Source organism: Lepisma saccharinum, chromosome 29, assembly GCF_977018435.1.
Source record: "Lepisma saccharinum chromosome 29, izLepSacc3.1, whole genome shotgun sequence".
NCBI lineage: Eukaryota > Metazoa > Arthropoda > Insecta > Zygentoma > Lepismatidae > Lepisma > Lepisma saccharinum.
In genome coordinates, this window is record NC_139257.1 from 50,040,170 (window position 1) to 50,065,076 (window position 24,907).

At 38.9% G+C, this 24,907-nt stretch overlaps 1 protein-coding gene across 1 annotated transcript in view; it reads right to left on the minus strand.

The window, feature by feature from the left end:
- wcd (U3 small nucleolar RNA-associated protein 18 homolog wicked) overlaps positions 1–24,743 on the minus strand; it is a 42,411-nt gene extending 17,668 nt beyond the window's left edge. The window contains exons 1-6 of the mRNA XM_083114504.1: positions 24,607–24,743; positions 20,093–20,264; positions 13,033–13,278; positions 7,636–7,813; positions 5,048–5,233; positions 1,377–1,574 (exon numbers count right to left, since the gene is read on the minus strand). Coding sequence (XP_082970630.1) covers positions 1,377–1,574; positions 5,048–5,233; positions 7,636–7,813; positions 13,033–13,278; positions 20,093–20,256 — 972 coding nt within the window. The 5' untranslated portion in view covers positions 20,257–20,264; positions 24,607–24,743. The remainder of the gene's footprint in view (positions 1–1,376; positions 1,575–5,047; positions 5,234–7,635; positions 7,814–13,032; positions 13,279–20,092; positions 20,265–24,606) is intronic.
- Positions 24,744–24,907: the final 164 nt, after the last annotated feature.

The following is a 24,907-nucleotide window of genomic DNA, read 5'->3' on the forward strand; positions in this document are numbered from 1 at the left end:
ACGGGAACCTACTGAAATCTAGGTCAGAGCTGGACAGATGGGCCAGACTACCAGGTGCCAGGCATCTGTATTTTGGAACATTCCTGCGATCTTATCTCTCAAGGTGGTGTATTTATCGATGAAAGAGCTTGACCTACCATACACATTGCCAAAGACTGCAAGTCCAGCAGTCATTTCGGGCTGCCCCTTCCCCCCTCACCTGCGAGTTTTCAGCAGCTCTTAGGACAAGGAAACAAGTCAAGGTCGATTTAAAATAACATCCAAGCACATTCGATCTTCTCTTCTCGCGTATCCAAGAGAAAGCGTGGCAAAACAAGCCTGGCGCGTTGGGTAGCGGCTGTCGGTTGCGGGGTAACATTGGTGCACTTGAGGGAGGGGGGGGGGGGGCAGAGGTCAAGTGCTATTGGATATCACTCAAGCATGGTGTGGTGGTACATATTTTTAGTTCAGACCCAATTGTGAGCGGTAGAGCGCTGGTGAAGGGAATGATTGGGGGAAAAAAACGCATTTTTCGGCCGATTTCCTTCAATTTTTCAACTTTTTTTTCGAAATTTTTCAACTTTTTTCGAAATTTTTCACGGTTCCCGGGAAAAGGGTCGTTACTTCGAGGGGGTCGTAGAATCGAGAGTTGACTGTACTCACTTTTATCCGCGAAGCTGTTTTTTCTTCTTTTTCGATTAATTTCAGTGGCCATTGCCACCATCCTCGTTGGAACTTGCTGCACCGAAATTAATCGAAAAAGAAGAAAAAACAGCTTCGCGGATAAAAGTGAGTACTAGTTTCTCCGTATTTATATACTACCGCATCTCTCTTTTCCCAATCATGAATAAATATTTTATATCGGATTGGTAGAATATCGGTTATCGGTATCAGTAAATTTTATATCTGTACTTTATCGGTATCGGCCAAAATTGCATATCGGCCCATCCCTAATATACCTATACACCGATATGCCTATATTGGCCGATACCGATAGAGTACCAATATTGTTACAGCTGGGACTTTAAATGGGTGTCACATTTCATTCCATTCCCATGCAAGTTCTTTGGACATGAGTACAGCTGGATGCATTCCTACACAAAGCTGTACACCTGCATAAGCCACAGACCTTCAATTTCTATCATATTTCTATTAAAAAAAAATGTGTATTGTTACATGAGTAAATATGGAATTTAAGAAATAAATGTAACATTTTTAAAATTCCTAAAAGCATTTTATCAACATGGTGTTTTATTTACCCAAACTGTGGTGAGCTCTTGTACCAAAATTTTGCTTTTTCTATTTACCACAAATAATGCATGTCTAATTATTACACGTGTGGGAGTTCTGCTCTAATACAAACCTCTTTTGCACGTTCCAATATTTAAGCAACTCACCTTAAATTTAGGTTGCTCGTAGATATCAAGCGGTGGTATTCGAACAGTTTTCCCTGCTATCATATCGTACGAGAAAAAGTGCTTATGGTGTTGAGAGCCAACAATGAACTGCTCACCATCTCGCGTGAAGTGGGCACATGTAATAGGAAACCTTTCGAACTGTACTGAATGTAGTTTTGTATTATCCTTACCATCGACCTGAAATAAAAAAGGCAAGGTTAATATTTTACAACAATATTATTACAAATGGGTGGTGGACTATATCAAAGCGTTCGAAAATTAATATGGAACAGAGCTGTACCTATGAAATGCGAGAAGGTAATATATAACACATACTATGTGCCAATAATTATGTATGGAGCAGAGACTTGGACAATGACAAAGAGACAGAAGAAAGATGCAGGCAGTGGAGATGACATTTTTAAGGAGTGTATTGGGGAAGACTAGAAGGGATAGAATAAGGAATGAGGAGATCCGACAGACAGTGGGTGTGGCGAATCTTCAGGACAGAATAGATCAGGCACAGATGAGATGGTTCCGACACATGAAGAGGATGGATGCAGAAAGACTTCCAGTAAGAGCTTACAACGCACAATGAGTGGGAGTAAGGCGAAAGGGGGAGACCAATATGTCTGTGGAAAGATCAGATAGTGGAGAGTGTTAGGAGAAGAGGACAAGTTTGGAACACGTGGAAAGAAAGGAGTGGTGGAAGACCAGGAAAAAAATGGAGAGGCTTGACTTCTATGCCCACCCAGCCAGAGGCAGGAAAAGGCGAAGGATGATGATATTTACCATTATTTAAAAAAAAAATCTGTACTGATTATGATGAATCAGGAATGAAAATGATCAATTTAGATTTATTCAATGATATCACATGATACTTTAATGGAGTCTGGTATCTTGTTCGATCCTCAAACATATTGGGACATTTTCACATCCTGTATATTAACGTTGGGCCGGTATGAAATTTTGGCAAATACTGATAAAGTACCAATTAGGGATGGGCCGATATGCAATTTTGGCCGATACCGATAAAGTACCAATATAAAATTTACCGATATTCTACCGATCCGATATAAAATTAGAAATGGTCCTTGAAGAACCTGAAAGGTTCATTGACCTCCTTAATAAATGTGTTTCATGGTAACTGCAGTGCAAAATAAATTGCATATTTAGACATTTACTTTTTTAGAAAGTAGCGGATGGAGATTATCCATAAAAATTACAACGAAATGGCAGACTTTTATCAGATATTTATCGATATTGTAATTTTACAGATAAACCAATATGCCTATATTGGCCGATACTGATAGAGTACCGATTTATCGGTCCCATCCCTAAAATATTATATAAGATCCAAATGGTCTTTGAATAATAAAAAGTAGGCCATGTTTACACCCATAAAAAATATTACAAAATGGCAGTTGCACTACATTATCTTTCACGGCAAGGAAGTTATAGATGTACATGTGTTTGAGTCGCATATCAGATTTTTTGAACTTCAGTCCCTTCATATTATGAGAATGAGAGATGCGGCAGTTAATAATGACAGAAAAACTTGGTACTCATGGTTTCCGCGAAGCTGTTTCATTTTGCTATTAATTTTGGTGGCCACTGCCACCTTCCTCGTTGGAACATTTTACGTTGTTGCTTGGCACACAAGCAAGCACCGTGAGTCCAGTTTCTCAGTCATCATTCGGTCCACTATTGGAATACAATGCTGTCACGGGACTCTGAATGAAAAAAGGTAACTTGCGATAATGTTAAGGAATTTCAATAGGGATAAGGGTAACACTTTCAAAGGTAATTAAGTATTGCTAAGGATTTCTTAATGCCACACTGAACAGGTTTAGCATTCTACACTATTAAATCTACACATTATAAAACTCATACATGAGGCAAAATTTTCATACTTTAACTTATTTTTCCACCATCATGCCTACATGTAATGTGATTTTGGTGATATAAAAATGGTCTGATTTTATTAGCAACATAGTTATTTTCAGCATCAAAAGTGGTTCTCTTGAGAAATATATATCAGCATGCAAGTGATGGAAAAATCTGAAAGGCTGTAGAAAAATTCCCAAATGTTTCATACTGATATAATACAAAGAAAAATACCTTAATTGAACATTAAAAATCTGGTTACCACAAAGCACTTTCTGGTATTAATTCATTACATGCATATGGTCAGGTCTGCTCTTAATGTGCATATTTTCTTTTCTATTTCTTGCATTACTGAACAACCAATTAATACGAGGGACAATCAAATGAAAACCGCAAAAATGCCATTAAAAATCTTTTTTTATTTCTAGGTGTTTGGAAATTTGCAGACACAGTCCTTGACGTCTTTCCGAGCTGGTAGTACGAAGCAGTGCTGGTAGATAGGGTTGGATGTGAGTAACAGCTGATTCAAGATGGCAGCACCACTACGCAGTTGCACCAAGCAGGAACAGCGTGGAGTTATTCGATTTTTATGGAGTGAAGGTGTGAAACCGGTTGATATTCATCGGAGAATGCAGACGAAGTATGGGGACGCCTGTCTGTCACAGCTGCAAGTCTACGATTGGTGCAAGAAATTCGCAGAAGGTACGATTTTATTGACTGATGCTCCCCGTCCGGGTCAGGCTCAGCGAGTTGTGACAGAGGAGTCCATAGCCGCAGCAGATCAGCTTATTCAGGAAAACCGGCGTGTCACCCTGGCTGAAATGGCTTCCTTGCTGAATATGAGCTTCGGTTCAGTACAACACATAGTGCATGACGAACTCCGCTACAGGAAAGTGTCCGCCAGGAGGGTTCCTCGACAGCTGATGCAGGAACTGAAAGTCCGTCGGGTTGACGCATGTCAAGAGCTGCTGAGGCGTTATAAAGAGGAGGGTGAGGATTTTCTAGCTCACATTGTCACCGGGGATGAAAGTTGGGTGCACCATTTTCAACCGGAGACGAAACATGCAAGCAAACAATGGCAACATTCGTCTTCGCCGAAACCAAAGAAGTTTCGCAGCCAGTCCTCTGCAGGGAAAGTCATGTTGACTTTATTCTGGGATAACAAAGGTCCTATTTTGGAACACTACATGCCCACACGTACGACAGTGACTAGTGGCACCTACACCAACCTTCTCAAGAACCACTTGAGGCCAGCGATACGAACAAAGCAAAGGGGATTGCTGGGTGCAGGTGTTTTGCTTCAACACGATAATGCCTGTCCTCATTCTGCTCATGCAACCATGAAAACCATCGATGACCTACGCTTCAAGTGCCTACCACATCCGCCATACTCACCAGATTTGGCACCATCTGATTTACACATCTTTGGTCCATTAAAGGAGCACCTTGGTGGGCAGAGGTTCAAGTCTGATGAACACGTTCAATCGGCGGCACAAGAGTGGCTACACAGTCAACCGAAAGAATTTTTCTCACGCGGTATCAAAGCACAACCTATCTGATGGCGTAAGTGCATTGAACTGGGAGGGGACTATATAGAAAAATAATGTACAATCAAACATTATCCCTGCATTAAAATAGTGGGGTTTTCATTTGATTCTCCTTCGTACTTTCTGAAATTTAATTCACAAATGTAAAAATAATTAATCTTTGTTTTTATTGCGAACTAAAAATATACTAAATTTGTTACCCATTGCCATGTACTAAAAAAAATTCACTTTACTCACCTGGAATATAGAAGCAACACCTGACATTCCTGCCACTAAACCTACGGATGATTTACTATGAAACTCTGCTGCTTTGATAATAGCTCCCTCTGAGTAGGTTTCCTGATTAATGTCTCTTAGTTTCTTATATGCCAGGGTTCCTTTGGTCAATGTAGATGATCCTTTCACCAGGAAACCTCCACAGTGCTTGAAAGAAAACAGGTTTTATGCATACATAGTGAAAGATAAGTGTATTAAAATAAAACTAGTTCATAGCTGCTACTCCTTTTGTTCTGTTTTGTCACCGGGAAAGCTTAACCCCTTAAGTGTGGAATTTGTCTAACAAGTCACTACTGGAAAATGTACGTTTTTTTAAGTGTGGATGGCGTATATTTACGCTTTATGTTTGTTTCAACTATATTCGATTTACTGTGGCGTATATAGTCACACAGATGTTTGGTGAGAGAGTTCTAGCTGTAGTAGAAACAAAAAATAGTAGCAAGAGAAGAAAAAGCCAAAAAGACGACGAGAAAATTTAGTTAGGTGCCAGTAAAGTTTTCTGCTCTCGTGTAGTTCGTGACTAATTGTAAGCCGAAATGGCAAAAAATGAAGTTTGCGTGACAAGGACATTGAGTTGGAATTGTTGTTGACATCTGAAACTAGCAATATTGAATCACGAACTACACCACACGAGAGCAGACCACTTTACTGGCACCTAACTAAATTTTCTCGTCTTCTTCTTTTTGGCATTTTCATCTCTTGCTACTATTTTTTGTTTCTACTACAGCTAGAACTCTCTCACCAAACATCTGTGTGACTAGATACGCCACAGTAAATTGAATATAGTTTTTCTTGTATGTACGCATTGCTTGCATGATACAATTATTTTCCTGTAGTTTACGGTTATTACAAGCATAAGAAAACAGTTTTTTCTTTGTGACGTTTCAGGAGAACACACGCTCCTTTCATCAGACATTTATTTTCATTTTGACTAAAGATACAGTTATAACAATGGTTAGTAATTTTTAAACAAAAAGAATCTGTTATATAATGGATGTTGTCAATGGTACATTGTTGTAATATAGCAACTTGATGGCACGAACATGATTTGGACATTATAAATCTAAACCCAAGAACAGGTTTGTCAACTCATATCATCGAAGAGAAGCATTTGATTAAAAAGAGAAGGGTTTTAAAAAGATTAACGGGAAACACAGAGTTGAATGTCTGGGAAGCCTCGTTCATTGCAGAAGAACACTGGAATAAATTAAATAATGAAAATGGTAACATAGATCCAGTGTGGAGTTTTCTTTTTCACAAATGGAGTAAGCCACCATCTTTAAAATTTAATGTAACAGAAAACATCAAGAGACTTTGTGAAAACAATGATGAATTTGAATTACCTGATGATATTTGGCATTCATAATTTAAAAAAAAAAAAAAAAAAAAAAAAAAAAAAAAAAAAAAAAAATTAGACTGCTTTTTTCACAGTTAAGTTGCTATATTACAACAATGTACCATTGACAACATCCATTATATAACAGATTCTTTTTGTTTAAAAATTACTAACCATTGTTATAACTGTATCTTTAGTCAAAATGAAAATAAATGTCTGATGAAAGGAGCGTGTGTTCTCCTGAAACGTCACAAAGAAAAAACTGTTTTCTTATGCTTGTAATAACCGTAAACTACAGGAAAATAAATTGAATATAGTTGAAACAAACATAAAGCATATATATATGCCTTCCGCATTACAGCAGCACAATGCGGAGGGCGTATATATACGCCATCCACACAAACTCATATTTCAGATTATATTTTAGTCAGCTAAATAGGATTGATTTCTAAACAACTTTAAATCCTACAGGGTGTTTCAGCTGATTTGCCCGGATTTAAATCTCCAATTAAAAAAAGTACTACGATAGATACAAACTTACAGACGGTACCGTTGAAAAGAGGAAGGTTCAAAGTTTATGGCCACCATACAGTTCGGTGACACGACAAAGGCAAACACACATTCTGTTCAACACACATTTCAACGTTTCAATCGAAATGATTGCGGTTATCCTTCTGACTTCATATTGCAGTTCATGCACAGTCCACGGGACAGATTATAAAGAATATCTTGTTTTAGGTATCCCCACAAGTAAAATTCGCATGGATTTAAGTCTGGACTTGTGGGAGGCCACAACATGCCACAGTGGAATATTTAAGGATATTGATTCGAAATGACACGGTGTTGGAAATGATTGTTCAGTCTTGTATGATATGGCTCCATCATGTTGAAACCACTGTCTTCGTATTGGAATATGTTAGCACTGCAGTTCTGCTATGAAAAAGGTATTGAGAGCTTGCAGGTAATTTTCAGATGTGACATATCCCCCAAAAAAGAAGAAGAAGATCAATGACACCATGTCTCGAATGAAACATATGTGGGTTCTCGGTAGGCCAAAATCAAATATTTTGTTTATTCACTTCCCTGGTGAGATGGAAATAAAAGCTTAGCCCTACAAAATACAATAAAGGATTCTTCAAAACTCCAATACGTCACAACTCTACACCTTTTACTATTTTTTATAATGTAATACTCACGTAAAATTAAATATTACCTGTAATAATTCACTATCTGACTCATCATCATCATCATCTGAATCAGCTTTGCTTTTGGATCCAATTTCTGCCCATTTTGGAGTTCCCATTATAGCTTCAAATTTTTTCTTGAGAGATTTTGAATAGTCTTCGTTTGAAGTGCTTGGCGCAGGTCCCCTGGCCCGACGAGGTTTGATGCTGCAATATGTACACTCACGTATTACATCCATCCCAAAAGAAGGAGCAACAAAATTGTGGTTACGTGAAATTGTCTTCCAAAGAAACTGAATGGCAATATTTGGTCTATGCCAAGTTCTAACATTAGTGCTTTTACTGGGTGTGTACAAGGTAACCAAAAAAGTTCTTGCCGTTTTTGATGTCCCATTAATCATGTGCTCACAGAGAGGAAACGAAATCACGCACGTACCTGCCAAGCGATCGGGAGTTAGTCTGACCATCGACTGTTATGAATACAGGCACGTTGCGCACACATAGCAGTCATAGCTTGTCCAGTGTCGAAGAGAAATGGAGGTATTAAAGCAGCTTGCTCGCGTGTGTTTGTTGTATGACGACCACATGTGTTGGATGACGAGGCCCTGAAAGCAGCCATCGAGGAGGACAGTGGTCTAACGTGTGATGAACTTGCAGAAAGGTTCCATGTTTCCACTGAAACAGTCAGACTGCACCTGCATGGGATAGGGAAGTCATACAAGTTAAGCAAGTGTGTACCCCCACACATTGTCGGCAGGCAACAAGGAACTGCGAGTGACAGACTGTTTGTCCTTGCTCACTCGGCACCTGAACACACCCATATTTGATCACTTGCTCACTGTTGACGAAAAGTGGGTCCTCTATGACACTCCCGAAGCATACCAGACATTGGTTGTCGCCACGTGACCCTGTTCCTCACACCTCAAGACCACCTCTGCACCCACGAAAGGTTATGCTCTCTGTATGGTGGAATTGTCGGCAAGTGGTGCATTACGAGCTCCTTCCACCTAGTCAGACCATCACTGCTGACCTCTACTCTCAGCAGTTGCAAAGGGTGCACCAAGCATTGCGGCATAAGGAGCCGGCATTGGTGAATCGCAAGGGTGTGCTGTTCCTGCACGACAATGCCAAAGCACATGTGGCAAAGAGAACCCGGGAGACCCTTCAGCAACTTGGCTGGGAGACAATGTGCCATCCACCATATTCACCGGACCTTGCACAAACAGATTATAGTGGAACCACGAGCAAAACAACCTGCGCAGACCCGCGAGTCATGTGCACCGTACCCCCACGAGTAGGGGAGGGGGAGAGTTGACCATGCTTCCTTATGGGCCGAGGTGGAGGGAAGAAGGGAAAGTTGCGCGGGGACTTCTCGTCCCAAGGTTTTTTTCCTTGTGGTCGATCTATACCTGTTTCATTCCCTCGACAACCATCTCCGTGGAAGATCCTTTGCAAATGAGGGACACCTGAGGAACGCACTCATGGACTTCTTTGCATCCAAGCCCGCAGAGAATTATCACCGGGGTATTGTGCAGCTGCAGGAACGTTGGCAAGAGGTGTTGGATGCTGATGGAGATTACTTCGATACCTAAAGGTACGTACCATCCACTGTATTGCTCTTTGTTTATCACTGCTCTAGAACGGCAAGAACTTTTTTGGTTACCTTGTACCAAAATAATTCCAAAATTCTTGACTTTTCCCTGGCCTTTTCCCTCCTATCTCCTAACATATTTTTAAGCGCCCCTACTGAGGTCTAGTTGGAAATTTAGAAAATAGATATCAATAAAAAACCCACACCCCAAGGTCAGTTAAGATGAAAACCGAAGCTGTATTTTTTAACAAGAAGCTTTAGACTTGTTTTAATTAATAATGTATGTAAAAATTGATGCTTCATACTTCATCCTGGATGGGGAATGGCCACTTTACTTTATTAAATATTTTTACAAAACTTCACACATACAAGAACGTATTCTTAAGGAACAAACCTTAACCACAACTCCATACAATCTTAGATTTTCAAATATTCAATTTTATCAAATACCAGTACAGGTACATAACAATGTAGATTCAATGTAGTGTAAAAATAGGCAAAAATTCTCGACTTTTCCTTGACTGGTAGACACCCTGTATTACTCAAGTGACCTGGATGAGTTTAAATTAACAATATGGTGGAAAATTTTAGCAGCTTATAAGGGTACAGTGCTTCTAGCCACTTGCAACCACAATTTCAAAAATCTGTTTGTGAGGGTGAGAGCATGAGGTGGCTGGGTAAAAAATCTTCACAAAATAATGAATTTGTACTGAAATATGTAAGATGATTAGTTTTTTACATTGACGTAAAAAAATAGTTTCGTACATGAAGTACATTACACGTAATTTACGTAAAACCGTCGAGTAAAATACCTTGCCAACCTTCTCCTGTTCCAGCTATTTCCCTCATCTGTTTTTAAATCTTGGCAAAATGTCAGATTTTTAAGTTTTACTTATATGTATGCTGTGGTTTTTGTTAATCAAAGTTTGCGTTAAGTCCACTACATGTTTATAGAGGGTAACTGGGACTGGACTTTCAGTTTAAAGTGGGACCCAAACTACTGTCCAATGTGCTCACACTGAGAATCAAACCTGGTACTCCTTGCTTTCAAGGTGACGACGTTACCTCTATGCCACTGGGGAGGCCTAGTTCCTGGATACTGACAGGTAAGATAGAACATGGTGTTGGAAGCTTTTTACGTGAATGCAAAAATAAACAGAAATAATGCTACACTGATGGACTGGTATGACATTATCTTAATATCGTATTTATGCATGTATAGTGCGCGTGCGTGTATAATGTGCACCATGGTTTTTGATGGGTAAAAGTGACAAAAAATTATATCTCATACATAATGTGCAGAACTTCAAGAAATGGCTTTCTTAGTTGTAGGTCGTAAAGCAGTTGCTACACTGATCAAGAGTGAATGACTTCATACCTATTCAATTGCTCATTCCTTCTTTTTCAAAATATATACTTTTTCTTTCCATGACTAATGTAACATTTATACGAGGCACATTCAGGACCTTCCAAATAGCGCTTAGCAGCACAAGATTTCTTCCATTAAGGAATTTACACACTCCATGTATGTCATATTTTTTGGCCAGTAATACATTTTCATTTTTATCATCTATTTCCTTATGTATCCAAAGTACCATAAAAATCAGAACGTTTCTTCAGGTTTTGATGAACTTATTTCACCCACATTTCATATTAGTGTCGTTATCTTGTATGGAATACTGCTTCTATATTCAGAAACTGCAGGATTCAAGCTTTACAACGATATACAGTGCGTCCATTTCGATCTTCAGCCGAGAGATCGGGAGAAGCGTGGCGGGCAGCGCTGGCGGAGATGCCAACATTTGCGGCCTGTAATGCCCGCTTATTTTTATGGACATATGCAGACATTTATATAAATATTGCAAAACGAGCACTAACCTGTGTTATAATTTATCATCTGTAATTCATCCAAGTTCTGCCCTTATATACACAAAAAAATAGCTTTAAAAAAACAATGTAAAGAGCCACAGATAATAAAACATTTTAATCATAGTTTTGACCAGTAACGTCCTGCTTAAGTTTATATCCTTGAAAGAGTTTTGTGTCGATGGGGATCGTTTGGAGGTTTCGAATGTGCAACACTGTATCAAGATTTCGCTGTAGACGAAACCGTTAAAAGTCAATGGTGTTCGTGAGCTTCCTTGCAATCCGAAATCTCTGAGCTCGAGTTTTTTGTTCCTTCGCGACAAGAGCTGTGAATATAGTGGCGAGCAGATGTAAACCAAGAGCGTGTTAATTTCGTACTGTGCGCAAGAGTGTTATTATTGGTTACTTGCCGTTACTTGTTTGTGTTATTGCAGTGTGTATGTGTGTTGTGTCAGTGAGAGGATTGGAATGCCAGCAGCAAGGTTCACGTTACGAGGGGGGCTGATAAGTTCTCGGCTCGACCCAGAAGGACTTTAGCTACAGGCACGAAAGTTTCAGGCTATTCAACGTATTCTCCCCGAAAGTCTACACACTTGGCACTTGGTGGATATAATTTTGTATAACTCTTATAACACAGGTTAGTGCTCGTTTTGCAATATTTATATAAATGTCTGCATATGTCCATAAAAATAAGCGGGCATTACAGGCCGCAAATGTCGGCATCTCCGTCAGCGCCGCCCGCCACGCTTCTCCCAATCTCTCGGCTGAATCTCTCGAAATGGACGCACGGTATAACACGATAGGGTTCCGTAAACATGAGAAATCAGTGCAAGTGTCCCAAAATCATGGAACGACCCTGTATAGTTTCATGTTGGCTGTCTGAATTATTCCGTGCATAATACATGCCACGGTTTTTGGGGGCAAAAATTTTGGAAAAAAGTGCACATTATACATGAGTAAATACGGTAGTATTGAACCAAGTGTATTAATTAAAAGTTTCTTTTCTTATCTCAAATATTGCACAGGAAGTTTTATTGTTCAAGAACATTCTACACCTTATATTAACTCGCATGGAACATTTGCTGCTTTGACTTCTACAGTGCATGAGATTTACCATGAACAATCTCTACTTTGGCTGAAGAACTGCATGTGATCCCCAAACTAACTCTCTAGCCTTCTTAAACCTGAAGGTTAATGGCTGCAGCAACACAAGACTTCCATCTGTCCCTATCCTGGATCAATCCAATCTTTTACATCCTTACCTATTTTCTTTAGGTCCGTCTCAACATTATCCCTCCATCTTCGTCTTGGCCTTCCTCCAGATCTCTTACCATCAGGTTTCCCAACAAGAATCCTGTAAACTCCTCTTTCCTCTCCCATTAGTGCCACATGGCCTGCCCACCTAAGTCTTCTTGATTTAATTATTCTAATAATATCTGGACATGAATACAAATTATACAGTTCCAAATTTTGTAACCTTCTCCACTCACCTGTCTCCTTATCCTTTTTAGGTTCAAATATTTTCCTAAGGATTTTATTCTAAAATACTCATTTGTTCCCCTCTTAATGATTCCCTGCACACAGTCAAAAAAATTGCTAGTAAGCAACACTGCATGGAGTTTCATTTTCCAAACATTTACTTCGGGTGTACAAATACACTTGATCACCTCGAAAGCTGGACAAAGTGTACCAATTCTATAACAGAGTATCAGAATGGAGCTACACAAGGCTGATTGATTGATTTGCTTTATTTTACCTCGCTTCTTGTGCCACTTTTGACTAATTTGCGTAGATGGGGATGAGTGATGAAACTGATGAATGGACACTCACAAACATTCATGCCCAAGCCAGGATTATTATCCCGGGTCAAATGGCATCATAGCACATAGCACAATGTGCTAATCAGTCCACCACAGGGGCCGACATGTATGTATGATGTGTGCCACCAATAATTATAAAAAGATCTTACATCACATTGACATCATCATCGTCAACCCACGCAGGCTGGTGATCCTCGTCATTCTTGTCATGGTCTGGTGACATAGCCGAGTCAGGAGTGGGCAGATTATCATTGTCATCATCGTCTTCGTTTGAGTGTCCACTTCCATCGTCTTCGACACCTGAATCTCCCGCTGTTGTATCTCGGTGGGTAGAACAGCTCTGTAAATTCCTCAGCATGGCTGATGGATCTCCAAAAACAAGCTCCTCCAATCGTCTGAAATGCAACATGAAACACTTGCCATTTTAAAAAGCACATAATTCCACTTATACACAAATTTATACGGGGAGTGGATGCTAATGCAATTTATTTCAGAATCAACACTTTTAGATTCGTTAACTTACCCTTTCTGACAGAAATAACCTGTATTAGTAATACAGTATTACATATATCTTGTTCCTCAAAATAGATACAATTACTATTTTAATAATGATATGAGATGATATCAAAATCTGATTTGTAAGTAGTTATCAGTTATACATATTATTTTCTCTCCCACCTTGACATTAGTATACGAGGTGTGGCTTGATGTTGCTGTCGACAAACGGCAAGCACATCAAGGATAAGCGGTGCATGGGTGTATAACGCGATATCTTGCCTACCGGCTGTGTGATTGCCCAGGGTGCGAGGCGCTCAGTTCTTCTGTAGTTTGTGGACGAAGTGAACCGTACATCTGTGCTCCGTTGGAAAAGAAATTAAGTGTGAAAGTGGAACAGTGTATCAATCTGAAGTTTCTTATCAAATTCGGAAAATCCGCCACAGAAACTTATGGTTTGTAGAAGGAGATGTGTGTTTATCACGCACTCAAGTATTTGAGTGGTTTCAAAGGTTTAGAGAGGGACGAGAAGTGATTGCGAACAACAAGCATCCTGGACGGTCTTGCACGTCAAAAACAGAATCGAACATTGCAAATGTCGGTGAATTGATTCGAATTGTGTACCCGAAGGTCAAACTGTCAACCAACAATATTTCATTACGATGCTGACGACCCTTCGTGGGCGAGTAAGAAGACGATGACCTGATTTGTGGAAAAGCAAGTCATGGATTCTTCATCAGGACAATTTTTCTGTAACACGGCATTGTCAGTCAAGGCTTTATTGGCCAATTATGGGATCCCAGTGTTAGAACATCCACCCTATTCGCGGGTCTCGATCCATGCAACTTTTTTTATTCCCAAAGGCCAAATCAGCACTGAAAGGAAGCAGATTTAAGACCGTAGAACGTGTGAAAACAAAAGTGATGGAGGTCATGAACTTGGTTTCGGAAAATGATTTCCAGCACTGTTTCCAGCAATGGAGGACTCGTATGGAGCGGTGTATCGATAGTGCAGGGGAGTACTTTGAAGGGGATAATGTTCATATTGTACAAAATAACCAATAAAAGATTTTGTAGCAACAGTCCGGTTTTTTCTAGCCACACCTTGTAACTTAGGTTCAACTGTATTGATTGCATATTCTGACCGTAGAAGACAAAAATGAACACGATGCTGCCCGGTAGCACCTTGATTATCTCTCTGGAATGGATTGTATCACCATAGAGCTGAATTCACAGCGATCTTCTTGAGGTGTAAAGAAAATACAGGCAGTTACTAATAACTATAGCATTATATTATAATATAATATGTACACACAACACGTAATTTCACTCTCCTGCACTCCTCCCTAGATAAACTGTTTAAATGAAGTTGAAAGCCGATGGATGTTACAATAACACATTACTAATTCTTGACTGAATGATATCAGCACTGTAATGTTCCTGTGATACTGAACTACATATCACTGCACTTCACTGATATACCATGAATGAAACGTAGCCACAAGGCTTACATTTTTTGATGAATGTCCGCCACGCGGTGACTTTCGGCTGCTGCCGGAGTGACTTCTCCACGAACACTGGCGGAAGTAAGCTACCGCGCACAGATGGCGGCAACTAATTTAGGCACCGCACTCAATATGAACTGACCAATGGGAGTGCAGGTTTCTTAAAGCTTAAAGCATTAGATATACACAAAATAAATAATTGAAGTTATACAAAAACAAATGAATAGCAGAATGAGCAACTATAAAAATATATACAAAAAAGATATATTGTGGTTAGTTTTTTTAGAGATAAATCTCCAACATGTATGTATAGGGAAATTGCATTCATGTTTCCATATTCATATATTTTCAGCTTTTTTCTAATTCTACATTTGGTACAATCAAAGCCAAATACTTTCCTTCTTAATCAGGGAGTTAGATTTCAAGGAGAAAAAATTCAATCTTACATGCCATTTTTTAATTTTATTTTTTTAAAAAAGTATTGGCACAGAGATGGAAAGTGGGATTGTGGGAATGTAATACACAGCACTAGGGACTTGGAAAACTTGATGACCTAAAAAATGACCTCAAATGGTAAAACATTACTTAAAAATAACAAATAATTACTTAAAGAACAGAAATATTTCAGCTGAAAATAATATTTTGGTTTTCCATTGACGGTGCTTTCAATTAAATGGCGAACTTGCTGAAATCACAATGTCAGGAAATTTAAATGTGTAAGTTATACTACCAAATGCAAAAATTAAGAAAATGTAAAAAAAATACTGAAAAATGACATAAAAGCCAAAGAGGGCGAAAATGTAAAAAAAATTCAAAATAAAAAGGTATGACTTGAGTAGGGGTGGCCAGATCCGGATCCTGGCGGATCCGAAATCCGGATCCTTAGGATCCGGATCCTAAAATTTTTCGGATCCGGAATTTTCAGATTCAGATCCGGATCCGGATCCGGATTCAGAACTTTCGGATCCGGATCCAGAATTTTCGGATCCGGATCCAAAACTTTCGGATCCGGTACTTTCAGATCCGGATCAGGTACTTTCGGATCCGGATCCGGTACTTTTGGATCCGGATCCGGAATTTTCGGATCCGGATCCGTTTTGCCATCCCACATGCGCTTCTTTGGAAAGTAAGAATGTACTTATAACATATTGTTACCTGCTAATATACATATATATATAATATACATACACACACATATATATATATATAGTGTGTGTGCTCGCGTGCGCGGTTTGTAATTAATTAATACACTTACTTACTAGGGAGGTCTAAGTCTCCCCCTCCGATTTCCATGAAACTTGGCAGGTGTATAGAGCCCCCCCCTCAAATGTCAAGATGAGGAGAAATTGAAGTCCCCGAAACCGAAACCACGTAAATATGGCATAGGAAGAAACAGGGGGCATACGGCCTCTCTATACACCTGTCAAATTTCATGGGAATCGGAGGGGGACACAGGGGTCAGATGATTCCCACGGCAATTTGTCCTAATCTTGACATTTGAGGCGGGTTTTGCCCCCTAAAACAGTATTTTAGCCGAAACAAAAAAACACGTATTTCTTCCTTTGGGCCCCTCTATACACCTGCGAAGTTTCATGAAAATCGGAGGGGAACACAGGGGTCAGATCCTTACTTCAATTTGTCCTCATCTTGACATTTGAGGGGATTTTGCCCCCTGAAACAGTTTTTAGCTCAAACAAAAAAACACGTAATTCTTCCTTCGGGCCCCTCTATACACCTGCCACGTTTCATGGAAATCGGAGGGGAACTCAGGGGTCAGATCCCCACTTCAATTTGTCCTCATCTTGACATTTGAGAGGAGGTTGCCCTCTAGAACAAATTTTTTTCCGAAACAAAAAAACACGTATTTCTTCTGCCAAGTTTCATGGAAATCTGAGGGGGACACAGGGGTCAGATCCCCACTTCAATTTGTCCTCATCTTGACAATTCAGTGGGTTTCGCCCTGTAAAACCGTTTTTTAGCTGAAACAAAAAAAAAAACATGTATTTCTTCCTTTGGGCCCCACTATACACCTGCCAAGTTTCATGGAAATCGGAGGGGGACACACAAATCAAATGCCCACTTAAATTTGTCCTCATATTGACATTTGAGGGGGGTTGCCCCCTAAAATCGTTTTTTAACCGAAACAAAAAAAACACGTATTTCTTCATTTGGGCCCGTTTATACACACACCTACCAAGTATCATGGAAATCGGAGGGGGACACAGGGGTCCGATCCTCACTTCAATTTGTCCTCATCTTGACATTTGAGGGGGTTGTGCCCCCTAAAACCGTTTTTTAGCTGAAACAAAAAAAGCACTTATTTCTTCCATTGGGCCCCACTATACACCTGCCAAGTTTTATGGAAATGGGAGGGACACAGGGGTCAGATCCTCACTTCAATTTGTCCTCATCTTGACATTTGAGGGGGTTTTGCCCCCTAAAACCGTTTTTTATCTGAAACAAAAAAACACGTATTTCTTCCATTGGGCCCCACTATACAGTATACACCTGCCAAGTTTCATGGAAATCGGAAAGACACAGGGGTCAGATCCTCACTTCAATTTGTCCTCATCTTGACATTTGAGGGGGTTTTGCCCCCTAAAACCGTTTTTTAGCTGAAACAAAAAAAAACACGTATTTCTTCATTTGGGCCCGTTTATACACACACCTGCCAAGTATCATGGAAATCGGAGGGGGACACAGGGTCAGATCCTCACTTCAATTTTTCCTCATCTTGACATTTGAGGGGGTTTTGCCCCCTAAAACCGTTTTTTTATCTGAAACAAAAAAACACGTATTTCTTCCATTGGGCCCCACTATACACCTGCCAAGTTTCATGGAAATGGGAGGGACACAGGGGTCAGATCCTCACTTCAATTTGTCCTCATCTTGACATTTGAGGGGGTTTTGCCCCTAAAACCGTTTTTTATCTGAAACAAAAAAACACGTATTTCTTCCATTGGGCCCCACTATACAGTATACACCTGCCAAGTTTCATGGAAATCGGAAAGACACAGGGGTCAGATCCTCACTTCAATTTGTCCTCATCTTGACATTTGAGGGGGTTTTGCCCCCTAAAACCGTTTTTTAGCTGAAACAAAAAAACACGTAATTCTTCCTTTGGGCCCCACTATACTGCCAAGTTTCATGGAAATCGGAGGGGGACCTTTAGATAACCTCCCTTGTTAGTCTTACACTTTGTAATTATTTAACACTACATATATTATAATGTTTTATTTTAATTTGTAAAACTGTAACTGTAGAACAATTGTATAATTTTTCTATAACATTTCTATCTTGTTATATGTGTTAAAGGTTTCATCCTGGAATGGAATGTCTCACATTTATGTGTGTTTTCATTTCCAATACATTCGAATGAATACATATTCGTTTCAATGGCATTTACAAAATCACTTCGGACATTTGTGTACGAGTGTGTTAGCCGATGCGTAGCAAAGTATTTTAGGAACAACACTTGAAAAAAATTCTTGTAGGACTAAGGTGTGGTAATATTATAATGGGATTGAGATACGAAACTCTTGGATCCGGATCCGGATTTTCGGATCCGGATCCAGATCCGAAACTTTCAGACCCGGATCTGGATCCGGAGCTCTCGGATCCGGATCCAGATCCGGAAATTTCGGATCCGGATCCGTGGATCCGGAACTCTCGGATACGGATCCAGATCCGGAACTTTCGGATCAGGATCCAGATCCGGAATTTTCGGATCCGAATTTCTCGGATCCGGATCCGGGATTTTCGGATCCGGATCCGGATCCAAACGGATCCGGATTTTTCGGATCCGGATCCGTTTGGCCATCCCTAGACTGGACCCCTCTCCAATTTTCTTCATATTTGGCATACTCACTAATTGAGGCCTCCTAATCACGAATCTGAAGTTAAAATTTGTCGGTCACATCTAGAAATTGCGAACCATTGACGCTAGCCTCACAAACCATTGGCGCTAGCCCCACGAACCATTGGTGCATGGCTAGGTTAGGCAAACAGTTAAAATTGTTTCTTAAAATTATAAAAATGCACAGATAGCCCCACGAACCATTCACGGCAAGGTTAGGTTAGGTTTCGCAAACATAGTTAAATTTGTTTTTTTAAAATTAGAAAAATGGACAGATACCCTACGAACCATTCATAAATAGCGCCACGAACCAAGCACGGCAAGGTTAGGTTAGGCAAACATAGTTAAAATAGTTTCTTAAAATTAGACAATTGACAGATAGCCCCAAGAACCATTAACGGCAAGGTTAGGTTAGGCAAACAGTTAAAATAGTTTCTTAAAATTAGAAAAAATGCACCGATAGCCCCACGAACCATTCACGGCAAGGTTAGGTTAGGTTCTGTTAGGTTAGGCAAACAGTTAAAATAGTTTCTTAAAATTAGAAAAAATGCACAGATAGCGCAACAAACCATTCACGGCAAGGTTAGGTTGTGTTAGGTTAGGCAAACATAGTTAGAATAGTTTCTTAAAATTAGAAAAAATGCACCGATAGCCCCACGAACCATTCACGGCAAGGTTAGGTTAGGTTCTGTTAGGTTAGGCAAACAGTTAAAATAGTTTCTTAAAATTAGAAAAAATGCACAGATAGCGCAACAAACCATTCACGGCAAGGTTAGGTTAGGTTTGGCAAACATAGTTAAAATTTGGTGTCGTGGTAGTATCAGGAATATATATATATTTGGTAGCGAAACAAAAAAAAAAATTGCGAAAATCGACAGTTTCCATTCCGAAAACTAACACCTTATTTTCACTTATTTTGCAATTTCTAGAAGTTTCCGACAAATTTTAACTTCAGATTCGTGATTAGGAGGCCTCAATTAGTGAGTATGCCAAATATGAAGAAAATCGGAGAGGGGTCCGGTCATCTCAAGTCGTTCCAATAAAAATAATGTCTTCTAGTTTTAACTGAAGGGATATGGACTGATTAGGTTTTTCAGTGTTTTCAAGGCTCAGAAAAAAAAATGATTTTTCGATCAGCTTCCTAGCCCTACATATCACTCTCAATTTTGGACAAATGACAATTTATCTACTATTCTTCTGTCTTCAGAATTTAGACTTCCCACAGTGTACAGCCACTGAGGACGATTATGATTACTAGCCGCAGCTTTCACGTGCCATGACTTGTTCTAATGAAATAACTCAACAGCAACACTACCCTTAGGAATATTAAAAACTAACGATTTTTAATTGTTACCTTTCTTCCTCATCTCGGGCATTTAGTCCTAATACATAGGGTTTGGATTTTGTAGAAATTTCCTCTGGGTGCTTCAAAGATTTCTTCTGGCGTTTGTGACCAACATTATTATCCTCATGCTTCCTCTTGCACGATTTGAATTTGCTGCTCTTGCTGCGAAGCATTTTTACACCTAAAGGAAGAAAACAGAAAATAATGATGCCAGCAATGAACTTGGCCACTTTTTTTGTCATCCTGTCTTAAAAAAAAAATGGAACTATACACAACAGGGTGTTTACAATTCTTTAAAACAAAATTCCCTAACTTTACAGGTTTTCCAGACCAAACCAATTTTAGACAAAGTTTAGGACAATTCATGTATTTAAACATGTGCGTAAGAACGTCACTACAAATTAGCTCATTAAATTGGCCGCAGTGGCTCAGTCGGTAATGCATCTGAGTACCATGCTAAAAGTCCAGGGTTCGATCTCCGGCCGGTTCAAATCCGGGAACTTTTGTAACATTGGAAGCGGCCCCGGTGTCCACCCAGCGTAGAATAACATGGGTACCTGGGGGAAACCCTGGGTGTAAAGGCGGTCAGGGACATGATGCTGATCACATCACCCCCACTCACAAACGGATCAAGAAAGTGTGGGGCGTTACCCCCACACCCCCTATACGCCTTCATGGTGTGGTGCTAAGTACAGGGGAGCACTTTACCTTTTTTTTTTAATTGTGTGAATGTCTTTTGGCATGGTAAAGAAAAAAAATAAAGGGCTCCCCTGTGCTTTTGCACCACACCATTAAGGCGTATAGGGGTATGTAGAGTTAGGGCCCACACTTTCTTGATCACGGCCGAAGGTGGGGATGATGTGATCGGCACCACACCATGGCCACCTTTACTCCCCGGAGTTTCCTCCAGGTATCCACTTTATACAATGCTGGGTGGGCGCCGGAGCCGTTTGAACAGGTGGACAAAATCCTGCCAGGTTCGAACCTGGGTCTCTCACATGGTAGTCAGATGCTCTAACGACTGAGGTACCGCAGTACATATTTAAGTAGCTTTTCTTCCAGTAAAAACCTTAGCAACAGCACACAGCACAAACGGCAAACAGTACAGAATTCACATTCGCCCCGGCTTGGTCTCCCCATCACCTTACAATCTGTACAGAATCCATCACATTATAGGACCACCAAGAACAACACTATTCTATAATTGTCCTAGATAACATCAAAATTCAATTAAAACTTCAAATTGAAGGATTTAGATGTATTGGTATTGTAGATATCGTTATTGTTGTATTTTCTATACTCGATATCGATATTCAAGCGATATCCCATCCTTTGGCTCAGTATTCCTCCTAAATCAAAAAAGAACACAAGGTGAAAACTTGATATCGAGCACACAAATGTTTACATCATGAAATGTGTTTATTCATGGGTAGTAATTACTAAATTTCTTTACAGCTTTTTTTGCTTCAAGATATTTAAAATTGCTGATTTTCAGAAATAAATTCAAGTTTTCTTATGTGCAATGAGAGACCATGCTTTAGCATTATAGATATACAGATTTGATGTTTGCAAAACTATTTTATACAATTAGTGCCTTGCATTAAACAAAAACATCGAAGAAGGGAAGTTTCACAACTAAAAAGTAAGTTTAAGTTGGTATATTTTCATTCCTAGTTCAAACCTAAACACGACAAAAAGCACATTATTGGTACGTGTTATTCTGACAAATTAGCACAGTGGTATCATTTTAGCATTGTAATCTGAAGGTTGCCTGGATCTCAAGAATTTTCCTTGTAAATACCTTTGTAGTACTTAAAATTAAAACCCCTAGAAATAAAATATTGATAAATAAATTCTGGAATATCATAAAATATAAGGTAAAAGTTTACTATCTGTCGGACACCTAAAACTAATGAGTTTCGTCAATTTTTGACATTCATACTTACCTATCTGCTTCGCAGAACATTTCCCACAGATTCCAGGCTCCGCCCCCGAGGTAATTGACCTACCGCCCCCAACGCGGCCCCGCCTCTGCTCCGCTTCCCTGCTTTTTGTATGGACTCGCTGTTAAAGGCATGTTAGAAATTGGCCGAAGTAACCTGCACCCAAACTTTTAAATTTGAAGAAATCCATTTCCAGGATATGGAAAAATTACCTGAATTTCACACAAAACACCTTCCCGATGTTAGACAATACTACAGGAACTTATCACGGTAAGTAGTTTCTTCTGTAGAAATGAAGAAATCTGTCCGACGGATAGTAAACAAGTACCAAATATAATAACTAGTTCTATTACGTCTAGGCTTGTTGACAAAATAAAAATATCGATGATGTCATCACCTTGTAATCAAAACAAAAACTCACGACTCAAATATGAAGATAGGTTTACGTTATTTGTCACGCCCAGCGTAATTGTTAACAGGAATATCAGATGGCAAACACTGCACAAGAGCATCCTACCATGCTGATTACTTTGAACTGACTTGTCTCCAAGCACTGGCCGTTTGAAACAAAATCAGTTGTGTCTTAAATAGCCAAACACAACCTCTTCACATGATGTTGAAGATAAATTACAGCTGATAACTGAACCAACAAACTTGACAAAGTCAAAAGAGTACTTTCACCAAAACGATTCTGACATTTTCAAATTGCTTATATATGTCATTTTATAAATTATTTCTTTATTTTAAAGTGACAAATCGTTTTCTTTAAATCACTCTGATATAAATCAAACAACCTTGAAGTACACATTAAAAAATTCTTGATTCAATGCGAATTTGTCTCAAATGATAGGTTTTGAACTATCTGATGAATGGACAGATGATCTTCGTTTAGAACTGATTCGTCAATCTGAATTATTTAGTTCTTTAATAGCCTATACTTTTTCAATTATGTTATGTAAGTATTGGTTAATTTTTGCTTGATATGAATACATTTTAAAAGTGTCTTTGTGCATGTTTTTTTTGTACTATGTTTCACTTCATCTTTTGTTATTTAGTAGGAATGGAATGTTATGAAATTTTTGGTGATATGGATAATACCAATATAAAGTTGCAAATGTTTGATGAAGAATTTGAATAGTTCACTTACTTCCTTAATCAACGTATGTAATTAGTTGACTGCAAAATTTCATCTAAAAATATGGCTGTGCCAGGGAAACGTGGAAAAAAAAATGTACTTAGGAGTCAAGTTTCTATCAGAAGCAATTCACACTAATAAATAAGGCTGCGACAATTTTCCCCAGGTGTTGATAATAGTATACAGGGCTATTTTCACCAGGTGGTGAGAATAGCATGTAGGGCCTATTTTCACCAGCTGCTAGGAACAGCATATGTGGCTTTTTTCACCAGGAAAAGTAATTACCTGAATCATAACATACGTATATTATTATACTCATTGGCAATGTTGCTGAACTTACTGTTAAGAAGTTATTTTCAATTAAAAATGGTTTGACTACTACTGTCACCACGTAATGAGAAGAGTATAAAATGCTGAAGACCAGAAATTACGTGTTCATGTGTTTAGGAGTATCTACAGAAGTAATTTTAATACTAATAGTCCTAAACCTGACCTGCCTAAACTAACAACGAAAGCATTTAGCAATGTAATATGCCTTCTTACTTATGTAATGTCACATGCTAGCACCACTAGTCCATATCAGAACACGTTGTAGTATTTTTCCAACTCCATGGCATGCAGGAAAAAAGTACTTGTCTCCTTCACAAAATAAATGCACAGCGATGTAAACTTCACGCGTCAACACCTAAAGCATACACACATCAGTGTAACAGGCCAGGCCAGGCCATGTTGTAGATCATGCACATGCAGTTTGAAATCTGGTGAAAATAGCTCAAAAGCTAGCTTCACCACCTGGTGAAAATAGTCACTCCGAATAAATAAATGACCTCATTAATAGCACTTGCCAGTCACTTCGCATCTGTTTACCTTACGGGCCTGGTGAGAATTTTCACTATAATAATGATTCACTTGCTTCAATTTGTTTTAAAAAAATGTAAGCCTATTCCTTGTGTTTTTTTAGCGTCACCGGCCTCACCCTTTATGTTGTTGTTGTCTTGTTTTTTTTGCAATTTTCAGCATGGAACCTATGCTGCCAAAAATGCAATTGCAACCTGATACTATGAATTCTACTCCTACAAACTTCCTGAATACTGTAACTCACAAGTGACCTCTAGGATAGGAAAATAACAAACAAAACTGGATTGTTTACTTTAAAATATTTTTCAATAAATAATTAACATTGAATGCCCTGTGTGTCTATATGTAAGTTGTTATTCATTGGTTTACTTCCAAGAACAAAAAAGATTAATACAGATTTATAAACGAGAACATGTATCTTAAAAATAACTTCTATTTGCCTGCATTATTGGCACACATTTATAGTGAATATTAATACATGAATGAAAAGGGGAAGAAAATGTAACTCTGCAATCAGATGAAATTTTGTGATACTTTATTGCCATACCTATTACTAAAATTATGATTATGTAAAGCCCTTCACTCACCTCTAAAATCTTATCAGAAATTGATCTTTCTATCTAAATTAATATGATGGACCTAATTAACATATATTACACTGTATTGTAACACAAAAAAATATTCTATACACTTCACACGATGGTTGCCATATGTAAAAGTCTCATCCCCAATGTATTTCAAATGGTAATTGGAACTGTCAAAATTCTAATGTTATAGTAATTAATAACATATGTTGTATTCAAACTATTAAAATTAATGTTTTATACATAAAATTCAATTTAAAGTAACAATTTTTCATTTTTCTTTTCTTGAGAACTACTAAAAATG